We start from the raw sequence: 13,527 nt of genomic DNA on the forward strand, positions 1-13,527 counted from the left end.
TACTTGGTGTTAATACATGCTTACTGATTTAAAAATGTAAGGAAGTAGGCTGAGAAGTTTATTTTTCCCAAAGTCTAAAACTAATAAATAGCAGAATTAGCTTTTGAACTTGGGTCTTGTGGCAACTATGTTACTATGTTACTGCTCAAAAATGTGTGACTTTATTTAAATCTGTTTACAAAGCATTGACCAAACCTTGGAGAAAGACTTTGATTTATAGAAGTTTAGTGTAATGAGCATCTAATACACTTCATGTTTGATAGGAAGTCATATAGAAAGAGGAGGATTGGACTTTAAGATAGAAATATACTGACCTGGGTAAGTTAGCCAATCCAGCCTTTCAGTAAGTCTGGCTTTGCTGATTGCGTGTTATGTCTCTCCACTGCACGGCCATGACATATTTGTAAAAACTACTAGTGCTCATATTCATATAGGATGATACCATTCAAAGAATTTTCACACATTACTTTAGATTTTCCTTAACATCCCTGTGAGTTTTCAGGTGAATAGACAGTTTCAGGGAAGTTGGTCTACTTTCCCAACGTTGTAAAGCAACAAGATGGTGATACCTACACTAGAACTGAGTTCTTCTGCATTCTAATCTGGTACTTTCTCTCTAGAAGAATTTTTTCTAGTGTTTTACTCAGTAAAATTTTCAGTTGCATCTAGTGTTCTTTTTCTCCTGTTTGATTATCATTTATGCCTTTTCTAAAAATAATAGGAGGAAACACCAATTGGAAGCCTCCGCTCAACTGTAAGATCTATAATTACCTGAATAGAATTGGATGCTTCTTCCTTCACCCTCGTTGCAGTAAAAGAAAAGATGCTGCTGATTTTGCCATATGTATGCATGTGAGTCGTCGTTTTATTCAAAATCTGATGTGAATCTAGGACCCATTGTATTTTTTCCCCACTTTAATCATGACATTGTAGACCATTCTGCAACACTCATTTTTTTTGTATTTTTGTATACAAAAAAATTTGTATACAAAATTTTTGTATAAAAAGTTTTGTATAAAACTTTCTGCATCAGTTCTGTTTATGACTACTATGAGGTCAGGGACCCAGAGCTTAAATATTTACTGCTTTATCCCTGACTTCTAGCAGACTCTTAGCTATCGTAGCAAACTCAACTGTTTATGGAATATATGACCAAGAGATGACACTGTGCTTGAGATGTACTAAGACACTTTCACATTTTAAAATCTCTGAAATTGGGAGTCCCCTTAACAATCATTGTTGGTGAGACAGGATTTGCCTTTGCTTCTGTCTCTGCCAGTCACCTTAGAGAAACAACCAATCTGAGACCAAGTTTAAATCAAATTATCTGCTGGAGGGTTTACATGTCACAATTAACAACATGAATGCACTCTGCAAACTTGTTGAGTGATGCTTATGTTTTAAATCACAAGAGATTTCCTCTTTCACCTATCCAGTGCCAAGATTAAGTGTGCAAATTAGGTTGCTTACCTTTTCTCAGTGATTGATTTATAGTATATCAGGTTTAGGATGAGGGCCTCCTGTTGGACTCCTTTTGGCTTTATTTTTTGTGTTTCTTTCTCAGTGACACACAAAATAGCTTATCTTTTAATTGATGGTATTTTATACTTGATTAAATGTGGTATATTTCATTCATGAAGATCTTTATGTTGGTAGGAACTAGGAAACCAGCTAAATATACCTTCCTACCTGTGTTCATTCTGAAATAGATGTAACTTGATTTGAAACTCAGATGCTGATTTTCATCAACATATGCTGTTTGTTCCAATTTAGGCTGGCCGTCTAGATGAACAACTACCCAAGCAAATTCCTTTCACCATCCTCTCAGGAGATCAAGGTTTTCTGGAGCTAGAGAATCAATTTAAGAAGACTCAGAGGCCAGCACATATACTAAACCCTCACCACCTAGAGGGAGATATGATGTGTGCCTTGTTAAATAGCATATCTGACACCACCAAAGGTATGCCGCTGCAGTCACCGTGCAAACCGCCCAAGAGGAGGAGGCTTCACTGCTGAGCCAGATCAATAAACTGCTGTCCGCTCGTGACCTGTTGCCTGCTCACTAAACTATCATGCTCTCACACTTCTCATTTATTTTTCCCTTATCTCACCTCCATTCTTTAGTTTTTTTAGAATAGGATGAACTCATAATTTTCCGGAACCTTTTTGATCTAACAGAGAAAAATCTATATTCATGTATATAACATATTCATGGTAGGAAATAATGTTAGTTTGATTTTTCAAAGTGAAGAATCCAGATCTTCACTTTGTTTCTGAAATTCCAAGTTTATCTTTAATTTTTCAGAAAACAAGGTTCTTACAGGTGAATCTAGAAAGCAGTAAATAATAGTATGTCAATACCTGCCCCCTCCCAAGAAAAAGACCATTTGAGAGGTTGACAGTGACAAAATGAAGTCCTAAAAGATCTTGAGTTTCTTGGAAGGGATAGGTACTTCCTGTCCTATGCCTGGAACTTACAATCTCCTTCCTGCCTTTCTGACATTGTTCAAAGCAACAGTTCTAATGTCCAAATTCACTAACCAGTATTTAAAAAAGAATGTAATTCTAGAGACTCACAGAGATTCTTTTTTCTCACAATTTCTGAAATAAATGTGAGTAGAAGAGAATAAAATACTTTTTAAATATCCTAAAATTTATAGCCATGAATAACATTCAAAGGTATTGATGAAAAACCTCAATGAAAACTGATGACTTTTTGGCATTTTTTTATTACATGCCTTTAAATTTTCCAACTCAGCTCACCTTGTAGCTATTTTTTCTTCAACTTATTTGGAGCCACATTTTGACTGAAAACCCATTTAGAAGAATTTTACTGTATCACTCATTACAGTAAATTAATTCACTTCCACAAACTTAGGAGTCCTTAATGGGAGCCCAACTGTGCTCTTTAAAAGAAAGTCAACTCTGTTTTGCATATTTATGTCATGCCTTAGTATTGACTTTTATCTTTCTATTCTGTAAATTTTTGTTTTTGTCTGCTTGTTTTTTGAAACCTTTGGCTTTTTAAAAAAATCTCTTTTTTCTTCCACTCTTTTGCCATCCTCTTTCCCTTAACATTTATTTAATATCCTATAAAATACTTAAATTTTTACCTTTGCCACCATGGCCAACCACTTTTTTCTTCTGTTTTGCTGATGCTTTTGGGAGTGTTTCGTTTGCAATTTAGAATGTGAAACCTGTTATGAATTTGCCCTTATTTCTACTTTATTTGGAATGAGAGTTGCAGTAGAGTAGGTCTGCATGGGTATATTAGGATTGGAGGTAAGATATGGGTTATTATTATATGCTGATTGTGCCCTTCTGAATGCCTCTTAGGCTGTAGGGATTTTTAAAAAATCATTTCATAATCAGTGCTCTTTCAAACTTACTGTTCTTTGAGGGCACATGTGTACTTTATTCTTATTTTTGTGAAATGCAGAGATCGTGCAATACATAAAGAATGGCATGGGCTTTGGTTTGAATGCTAACTTTGCTGCTTCCTAGCTGTGTGATTTCAGGCAAGTTACACACTTTTTCTGAGTCTCACTTTTCGTATCTATAAGGTTGTAAGAATTAGTGATATGTATAAAGTGCTGTATGTACTTGATAAATAGCTATTTTTATTAATACTGTAAAAAGAAAGTGTGATTCCTAACTACTATATTTTTTGTTTATTTTTCCTCAATTTTTTTATTGTAGTAAAATACACATAACTTAAGATTTACCTTCTTAACCATTCTGAGGTGTATAGGTTAGTGGTGTTAACCACATTTACATTGTTGTACAGCCATCACCACCATCCATCCTCAGACTCTTCTTATCTTGCAAAACAAACTCTGTACCCATTATCTCTCCAATCCCTCTCCAGCCCCTGGCAGCCGCCACTGTACTTCCTGTCTATTTTGACTATTAGTGTTTCACTTAAGTGATGTCATACAGCACTTGTCTTTATGTGACTGGCTTATTTCGCTTAGCATAATGTCCTCAGGTTTCATTCATGTTGTAGCATATGTCAGATTTCCTTCCTTTTTAAGGCTGAATAATATTCTATTTGATGCATATACCCCATTTGCTTGCCCATTTATTAGCGATGGATACTTGAATCATATCCGTATTTTAGCTACTGTGAAATGAGCAAGGTTGCTGTGAGCATTGGTGTACAAATATCTCTTTGAGAACCTGCTTTCAGTTCTTTTGAGTATACACCTAGAATTGGAATTTCTGGATTCTATTTTCAATTTTTTGAGAAACCGCCACACTGGTTGCCTCAGGGATGGTACTACTTTATTTACATTCCCACCAACATCATACAAACTTGCTAACACTTGTTATTTTCTGTTTTTTGTTAGCGTTTGATAGTAGTCATTCCAAGGGGTGTGAAGTGGTATCTCATTGTAGTTTTAAGTTGTATGTCCTTAATGATTACTGATGTTGAGCATCTTTTTATGTGCTGTGGCCACTACATTTTAAAAGAAATGAAAATTATTAATAGTAAGTGGCCAAAGAATTATAGAATCCTTAAGTCATAGTATTTTATTTAGATCTAGATTTAAAGATGCTTTTGTAATTCTAAAATTAAAAAAAAGTTACATTATGCTGAATTGTAGTATGTTCAGATTCAGTTATCTGATTGAAGACAAAATTTTTTTCTTCATGGCCGACTTAAAGGCATCAAATTGTCTGGTAGTGAACTTTATACAGTAGTTCCCCCGCTCTGTGGGGGTTACATTCAAAGACTGCCAGTGGATGCCTGAAACTGCAGATAGTAAGTACCAAATCCTATATACTATGTTTTTTTCTATACATACATACACACCTTTTCACTTAAAGGAAGCACTTTATGACTCCTCTGGCATATCCACATTGCCACCATCGCTACTTGAGCTTTGGGACCATTACTAACTAAGATAAGGAGTACTTGAACACAAATATTGTGGGATACCATGACAGTTAATCTGATGACCAAGACACTAAGACTAAGTGACTAACAGGCAAGTAACATGCAGTTGACCTTTGCACAACACAGGGTTAGGGGTGCTTTGTGTGTAACTTCAGTCTGCCCTCTGAATATATAAGATTCCCAACCATAGAGTTGACCCTTGAACAATATGAGTTTGATTTATGCAGGTCAGTTGAAAGCATCCACCTAGAAATTGACCCGTGCAGTTCAAGCCAGTATTGCTCAAGGGTCAACGATACAGCATAGACACTGGACAAAGGGGTGATTTGTGTCCTGCCTGGGTGGAAGTGGAACTGGTTGGCATGAGATTTCACCACGGTATTCGGAATAGTGCACAATTTAAAACCTAAGAATTGTTTATTTCTGGGATATCCCATTTAATATTTTTGGACCATGGTTGACCACGAGTAACTGAAACCATAGAAAGTGAAACCATGGATAAGGGGGTCCTACTGTAGTAAAATCAGACAGCAGTCACTTCTTGGATAACTTCATCATATTTCCTAACAAGTGGCTTTGTGAATAGTAGAGTAATAGTTTCTGCTAAGGAATGGAATTTAATATGTATTGGGACTTAGAAAATGTCTCAATCTCCACAAATACTATAACCATTGTTGGGCCGTTAGGGTAATTTGGATTACCACAAGAATGCCAGGACAGCTTCTTTCATCTAGCTTCTTAGTGTTCCTATCTTCAGATTTGACAAGTGGACAGTTTCTTAAAGCACTGGTTTTCTGGGGGGAGTCAGTGGACCTTTTGAGAATCTGACCAAAGCTTTCTCTGCCTCTTTCCCTAAAAATGAACATGTATACACAGTATCTTGTATAGCTTCAGGGGATTTGTGGTCTCAAGGCTACAAATCCTGGTTACCAACCAACCAACCCATACAACTCTTATCTTTAGGATATGACTAAAGTTCATAATATAAGTAACGTAAAATAGAAGCTCTCCCATATTTATCATTATTTTATAAGGAATCTGGCAATTTTTTTTGAGGCTTTAAAAATCATCATAGCATAGACAAGTGAAGTTTGAACCTCTTGTTATTATTCTCTAACTTTTCAGAAAATTTTCCTCATTAGGACTGGAATGTGATTTTGTTAGACTGGAGCTTCCTATATAAACAGAGAATCTGTTAAATAATGTCATGAGAATCAGTGATCTTATAATATTTTACATTTTGAGAATTTAATTTTTGCTAATTTTTCAGTTAATTGAAAGTTTTTTCAGGAGGTAATTGTCACAGTGAAAATAGAGATACTCAGAGTTGCTGTTTCATATATAGATGTCCAGTCACGTGTCACTATAGATGGCCCTAACATGTCACTCTTTTGCTTGGCAGGAAGGGGACAGGTAGGTAAGTGTAGTAGCTTTACTACTGGTACTTTTTTAGATCTCTGACTTGGTTAGTTAAAGGTAGATCAGTTATTCTTTGTAGCAAGGTGAGCCTTTATACTAATTCTGAGATTTAAATGTGTCATGGTTTTTGCCCTATAAATTCTCTCTCCTCCTAAGCATCAGGGTTTTAGCACCAATCTTTTTATTAGAGCTATGATGTATGAAGATATTTATATCTTTCCAGAGATATTTAAAAATATTTACCTCTTAGTTGACACCCTTGGCCTCCTTATCCTACATCAATTCTATTTTATAACACACTTACCCTCGCTTCCTTAAAACTTACCAAGACACATGGATCCTTTAAAAATGGTAATCCTAATCAGAGAAGCCAGGAAGATGCTTTTCTTCTAGACCTTTCACTCTTTTTTTTGAGATCTGAAATTTTTTTAAAGATTTTTTTTATTGTTATTCTATTAAGTTGTCCCAGTTTTCCCCCTTTGCCCTCCTCTGTCCACTCCCACCCTTCACTCTCACCCTCCATTCCCACACTGTTGTCCATGACCATGGGTCATTCATATATGCTCTTTAACTAGTCCTTTTTCTTTCTTTCCACCATTGTCCCCCTCCCAACTCCCCTCTGGTCACTGTCAGTCTGTTCCTTGTTTCCATGCCTCCAGTTCCATTTTGCTCATTAGTTTATTTTGTTCATTAGATACCTCTTACAGGTGAGATCATAGGGTATTTGTGTTTCACCAGCTGGCTTACTGGAGAATATTATGCTAAGTGAAATAGGCCAGCCATATAGACTTTTTACATTTTATTCACAAATATATGTTCATTAACTCAAGCCTCATGTTTCAAAGATGTAAATACAACTTTTCACATAAATTTTTTTTTTTATTCATGTGTAACCCTCAGTGGAGGGCATTTTTTCATTGCTTTTAGAGAGAGGGGTGGCATCAAGGAGCGACACCTGAGAGAAAAACTTCGATTGGTTGCCTCCCATATGTGACCCAACAGGACCAAACCTGCAACTTAGGCATGTGCCCTGACGGGGAATTGGACCTGCACTTCCAGGGTACAGGATAACGCTCCAACCAACTGAGCCGCACTGACCTGGGCAAATGATGTTTGAGAGAAGAGAAAGGGAACTAACCTTTACTATGTGCCAGCCACCAGACTAGCTGCTTTTGATATTTGTAGTATTTGGAGATGTTTAAAGAACAACTTCCGCATGTTATTTAATCCTCTTTGCAATCCTATGAGTTAGTGTGTGTTAGATTACCCCATTTTATAGATGATGAAGCAGAGGTCCAGAAAGGTTAAAATAAGCTATATGTTACCACGTGTGTTTTTCTCTTCATCAGTGTCACTAATACAAATACCTGATTTTATGATATAGAGAGAAACCAGGATGAATTAATTCTCAACATATCCTTGAAGAATCCTTACTCTACTGCGTTCTAACAACATTTGCAGAATCAGTTTGGTAAAGATACCAAATATGAGAGAGAGTTTTTTAAAGTACCATTTGCAATCTACATGTGATGAGTACATGCTCAGTTATGGAAACCATGCAAGCACCATTTTTCATTTACCCTGTATGATGTTGCTACCCTGCTTATAATACATCCTCCATAAGATTAAATGACTATGCTTCTTGTTTAGAATACACTGACCATACATTTTAAGGCTTTTTCTGTTTGTTTTACTTTCCAAATTGTTGGATTATTGCATCTCCTCAGCCAAACTTCTTGATTGAATTTGAATTACAGTTTTTCACTATTCATTGGTGATGACCATTGCTTATATAAAAAATTCTGTGTGCTTTTAATGAGCCTTTTATATAATAGAACTGGACCATATCTTGTAGCTTAGCTGAAAATCAATATCTCGATAAATGTAATCAACAAGATTTTTTAACCTTTATCTTATTTTTAATTTAATCTTTATTTTTTAATTATATTTTATTGATTATGCTATTACACTTTTCCTGATTTTCCCTCTTTGCCCCCCTCCACAAAGCAAACCCCACGCCCTCGGGCAATCCCCACACCATTGTTCATGTCCATGGGTCAGGCGTGTAAGTTCTTTGGCTACTCCATTTCCTGTACTGTACATCACCATGGCTATTCTGGAACTACCTATTTGTTTACCCTCATTTCTTTACCCATTCTTCCCATCCCCCCTCCTGTCTGGCACCTTTCTGGTAACTAACTTTTCTCTTTTAAGAGTCTCTCTTTATCTTTAACCTTTGGCATTTTAATTATGATGTGTCTTGGAGCAGGCCTCTTTGCATCCATCATAATTGGGACCCTCTGTGCTTCCTGGATCTGCATGTCTGTCTCCTTCACCAAATCAGGGAAGTTTTCTTTCACTATTTTTTCAGATTTCCAATTTCTTGCTCTTTCTCTTCTGACACCCCTATGAGGTAAATGTTAGACCTCTGACAGTTGTCCCAGAGGCTACTTATACCATCCTCATTCTTTTGGATTCTTTTTTCTTCTTGTTGCTCTGCATAGTTACTTCTTGCTTATTTATGTTCCAAATCAGTGATTTGATCCTCAGCTTCATCCATCCTACTGTTGTTTCCCTGTAAATTGTTCTTTGTTTCAATTAGTCTATCCTTCGTTTCTGTCTGGATCTTTTTTATGCTTTTGAGATCCTCACTAAGTTCCTTGAGCATCGTTATAACCAGTCTTTTGAATTCTGCATCTGATATATTGATTATTGCCATTTCGTTGAGCTCTTTCTCTGGAGTTTTGATGTGCTCTTTCATTTGGGCCATGTTTCTTTGTCTCCTCGTTTTGGCAGCCTCCCTGTGTTTGTTTCTATGTATTAGGTAGAGCTGCTTTGACTTGGTGTCTTGGTAATATGGTCTAATATAGTAACTGTCCTATACAGTCTAATGGCACACCCTCCCCTATCACCCAAGCTGGGTATTCAAGGTGTACCCTTTTTGTGGGCTGACTACACCCTCCTCTTGTAGTTGAGCCTTGGTTACTGTTGGCAGGTCAATGGGAGGGATTTACCCAGGCCAGTCAAGCTTCAAGGACTGGCTGTGACCACCACCCTCTGCCTTCCATGGAGGATCAGCTGTGCGGGAGGCAGGGTGGTGATTCTCCAACACGGTCTGTAGCTGTCCATTGGGTCCGTTGCCCCTGGGGTTTCCCTAGTGGTGCAGGCCAAGGTCAGCTCCAATCTGTGTTTTGCCTGGGTCACCCTGCCTGAGCTGTAAAGCAATCTCTGATAGCTGCTACTTGTGCTGGGCTTGGAGATTCCCAGGTGAAGCCAAGCTGTGACTCTAATCTGGCTGCTGCTAGGGCTCACAGAAGCCAGCTGTTGCTTGTTTGATAGGATTTAAGAGCCAAGTGGAGCCATTCTTATGGCAAAGTAGCTTGGTTGGGTCCATAGGTTGGATGGAGTAGAGCCTTTTTGTATCTCCAAGGTGAGTGACACAGTGGTAGCCAGATTGATGGAGTCTCAGATGTGGCATCAGCCTATTGGCTCTGCTGAGGGGAGGGCTTAGCAAAGGGACAATGGCCTTTGCTTGCCCCGATGCCTGACACTTCAGTCTCTCCCTGTATTCCACTGGTGCCCTCCAAGCTGCCACCCTGGTGCTGCAGCTCAGAGGGAGTGAGTCTGAATAGGTGAGTCCGTGTGTGGGTTCCCCAAGAGGAACTGCTTGGGGCTCCAGAAACCTCCTCTACCTACTCAATCCCTGCTGGTTTTCCCAGCCAGAAGTTGTGGGGACTTAATCTTCCTGGTGCTGGAATCCTGAACTGGGGGGACCTGGTGTGGGTCTGAGACTCCTTGCTCCTGAGATCCCTCCAGAATTTTTATCCATGTGAGTGTGGAGCCAGCACATTCTACCTCCACGCCCCTTCTACCGTCTGGATGGATGTGGGTTCTTCAATTCCGTAGTTGTCAGACTTCCATTCAGCTCGATTTCTGGCATTCCTGAGTGATGTTCTGTACTTTAGTTATAATTTTGATGTGGTTGTGTGAAGAGACAAGACATGTCTACCTACATTGCCATCTTGACCAGAAGCTAAGATTTTAAAGACAGTTTTATATATTCAATAATTTCTAGTTCTTAAATTAAACATCCTCATTATGGTTTTATGCAAAGTACTATCTAGGATATTTTCTTAGGTAATACAAGGATGAACTTGAGCCTAAGCTGTTATGTATTAGTGAATTCAAGTTGATGCATTTCACTGTGCTTCAAGATAATTTTTTGAATCTGAACACTCTCCTTGGACTGTCTGGTTTATGGGCCTAGGACATTTTTGTATCTATTTTGTTTGTGTTTTTGGGAATGTGTGGGGTGTAGGCATTAAGCATAGTTAGCATCTATAGAAACATAACAATTACACAGATTTTTAAAGCCTTCTTAAAAACTGAGCGTAAAAGTCCACCCATGCTGTGAAAGTACGGATGACTGAAGCAGCAGAAAGTTCTGTGGAATAGGCATCATATGAAATAATGGTTGAATTTATTCTAAAAGTTTACCTCCCTGTTGTTTCCTCAGCCTGATAATAAAATTATAGGTGGTTGCTTTGGACACCACCCCCAAAATGTTTATGTTGTAATTCTGTGCAAAGTACTGAAAATATGAAATAATTCTGTGCTACTGGTGGAGCTGATTGAGGCAAAGGAAGCCATTTGTAATTTTTGCAACCTAGTGTCAAGTTAATCCTCATAATTCAAACCTACAGTTTTGCCTTAGGCCTTGTATGCAATGAAGAATATTTTATTTAAAAAATTGTATTTACTTAGAAGCATTCATAATGTCAACAAAAACAGTTGCAACTTTTTTTTTTTTTTTTACAATTACAGAGTGGTATGCAGTTAACAGAATAATTATTTCATGTAAACTACATCAGACAGCTGAAGATGATAAAGCTGGAATCCCCATAAATAACTAATTTGTGCTGTGCACTGACAAGAACTGGCTCTAAATTTCCATGCCAATTTATAGCCCCCCATACTGTATCAGGCAAGGTTAGTGGCTACTGAAAATACCACCAGGACAGGCCTCTCTAAAGACGCATTCAGTAGTGTGTTAACTATAAAAAAAGACACTGTACAGCGTAGCGGCAAATCCTTCACAGCCTTACATTTCAATTTTTTTCTTTAAATGGAGTGAGCTGTATGACAGAGGGTGAAATGCTTTATAGACAAGAAAAAAACCTGCACTACAACCAACTTACTCATCAACATCTTCATCTTACTCCTCTTCACCTTCATCTTCCCCCTCTCCTTTTTCTTGCTTTTTTCAGCTTTGACGACTTCCTGCTTTGCTGCACCAGGCGTTCCTTTAGCTCCATGTGTAGAAGTCTCCTTTCCATATTTCTCTTCTAGCTTAGCTGCCTTCTTTTCATCGGGCTGCCTGTCATCTGCAGCAGTGTTATTCCACATCTCTCCCAGCTTCTTCGCAGCATCACCAATGGATCGGCTGGGGTGCTCTCCTTTGATTTTTGGACAATACTCAAAACAAAACAAGGCTGAAGGAGGCCTTTTGGGTGCATTGGGATCCTTGTACCTTTTTGTTTCCCTTTTAGGAGGGATATAAGCTTTCATTTCTCTTTCATAACAGACCTTGTCTGCCTTTGCCATGTCTTCAGATTTTCTTTTTTCTTTAGCAGACATGGTCTTCCACCTCTCTGAGCACTTAATAGAAAACTGAGAAGTTGACTCAAGCATCTGGGTGCTGCTTCATGTGCTTCTCCCAGCAAGTTTGCACAGAGAAAGCCTGTGATGATATTTTGCCTCTCGGTTTCATAGGATCTCCTTTTCCTGCATTTACTTACTTTTCCTCAGTGAACACAGAGTTGCCCAGTGTGGGTCCAGCTCACACTTGCCCCGGCTTGCTGTTTCTGTGGAGCTCAGTGTACTGCAATGGCTGTCAGTAATGAATTGTATAGGCCAGTTAAGACATGCTTCTTTTGACTGGCCTTGACTTTGAAGTATAATAACAGGAAGCTTGAGCATTTTATCTTTGTACCTAATGTTTTAAGACTTAATTTGTTCTTCAAACTGTAACTGTAATGTTTAATTTTCCTAAAACATTGCTTGAGATATTTGAAGTAGCAGATGTATATATAGCAGAGTGTAGAAAAAGCAAGAGTATTTTTGCTGGAATGGCAAAAAATAACTTGTAAGAACAAATTTTTGCTGCAAAACAATGTGAGGGATATATAGTGATTTTTATAAAAATTATAAATTTTAATTTTTAAATATTTTATGTTTTTACATATTTCCAGAGAAGCAAATATGTCCATTTGACTCATATTTAGTTACTTAAACCTTGTTCAGTCACTCTGAGCTATGTGCAGGGTGGGGCAAAAGTAGGTTTACAGTTTGTATGGAAAGTAATATAGTAATTAATAAATAATAACATTAGAATAAACTCTGTTTTGCATACTCATAACTATAAACCTACTTTTGCCCCACCCTGTGTGTGTGTAATATAATTGTAGTTAAAGTAATAAGCTAGGCCCTGGCTGGTGTGGCTCAGTGGATTGAGCGCTGGCCTGAGAACCAAAGGGTCGCCAGTTTGATTCCTAGTCAGGGCACATGCCTGGGTTGCAGGCCAGGTCCCCAGTAGAGGGTGCACGAGAGGCAACCACACATTGATGTTTCTCTCCCTCTCCTTCTCCCTCCCTTCCCCTCTCTCTCAAAATAAATAATACATAAGTCTTTTAAAAAATAAAATAAAGTAATAAGCTAGGAAGCCAAATATTAGGTTGCTGATAGACCATGGTTCAGATTTGAAGTGACTTTTGCAATACTTGGTGAGTCTTGTCATTTTTATAAAGGCTTAATTAGTTATTATGAAAGCATATTCGACATCAGGTAAATGCCGTGCAGAGGCATTGTTCGTGAGATCCTGTGCTGTCTATAGAAGTGGATGCGTATGATTTTCAAGATACAGGAGAATTTTATCTGGCACCAAAATTTTAAGATGGTTTTATGCAAGTGAAACTTTGGAGTTTATTTGCCAGATCCAAATAAATATACTACCTTTTTAAAATTTAGTTTTCTTAAATACTAGAATTTTCTATTTCCTCAATAGTTAATGTTAAAAGAATTTTCAACTAATATTTTTGAATGTAGAATTAAAATTGAACTGCTTCCTTCATTAGTTTTAATTTTATTCTCCATTTAAATAATATAATTTGATAATGTTTTTAAAAAAGCAAAAAATACAACCTTAAAGG

General features: G+C 37.6%; 1 protein-coding gene and 1 pseudogene across 1 annotated transcript in view; one reads left to right on the top strand and one right to left on the bottom strand.

Annotated features, from left to right (window-relative positions):
* Positions 1–13,527, top strand: part of ZNF451 (zinc finger protein 451) — an 80,177-nt gene that overhangs the window by 51,732 nt on the left and 14,918 nt on the right. The window contains exons 12-13 of the mRNA XM_024576582.4: positions 722–852; positions 1,774–1,960. Coding sequence (XP_024432350.2) covers positions 722–852; positions 1,774–1,960 — 318 coding nt within the window. The remainder of the gene's footprint in view (positions 1–721; positions 853–1,773; positions 1,961–13,527) is intronic.
* On the bottom strand, positions 11,166–12,735 carry LOC112319240 (putative high mobility group protein B1-like 1; annotated as a pseudogene).

This window comes from Desmodus rotundus, chromosome 11, assembly GCF_022682495.2.
Source record: "Desmodus rotundus isolate HL8 chromosome 11, HLdesRot8A.1, whole genome shotgun sequence".
NCBI classification, from domain to species: Eukaryota; Metazoa; Chordata; class Mammalia; order Chiroptera; family Phyllostomidae; genus Desmodus; species Desmodus rotundus.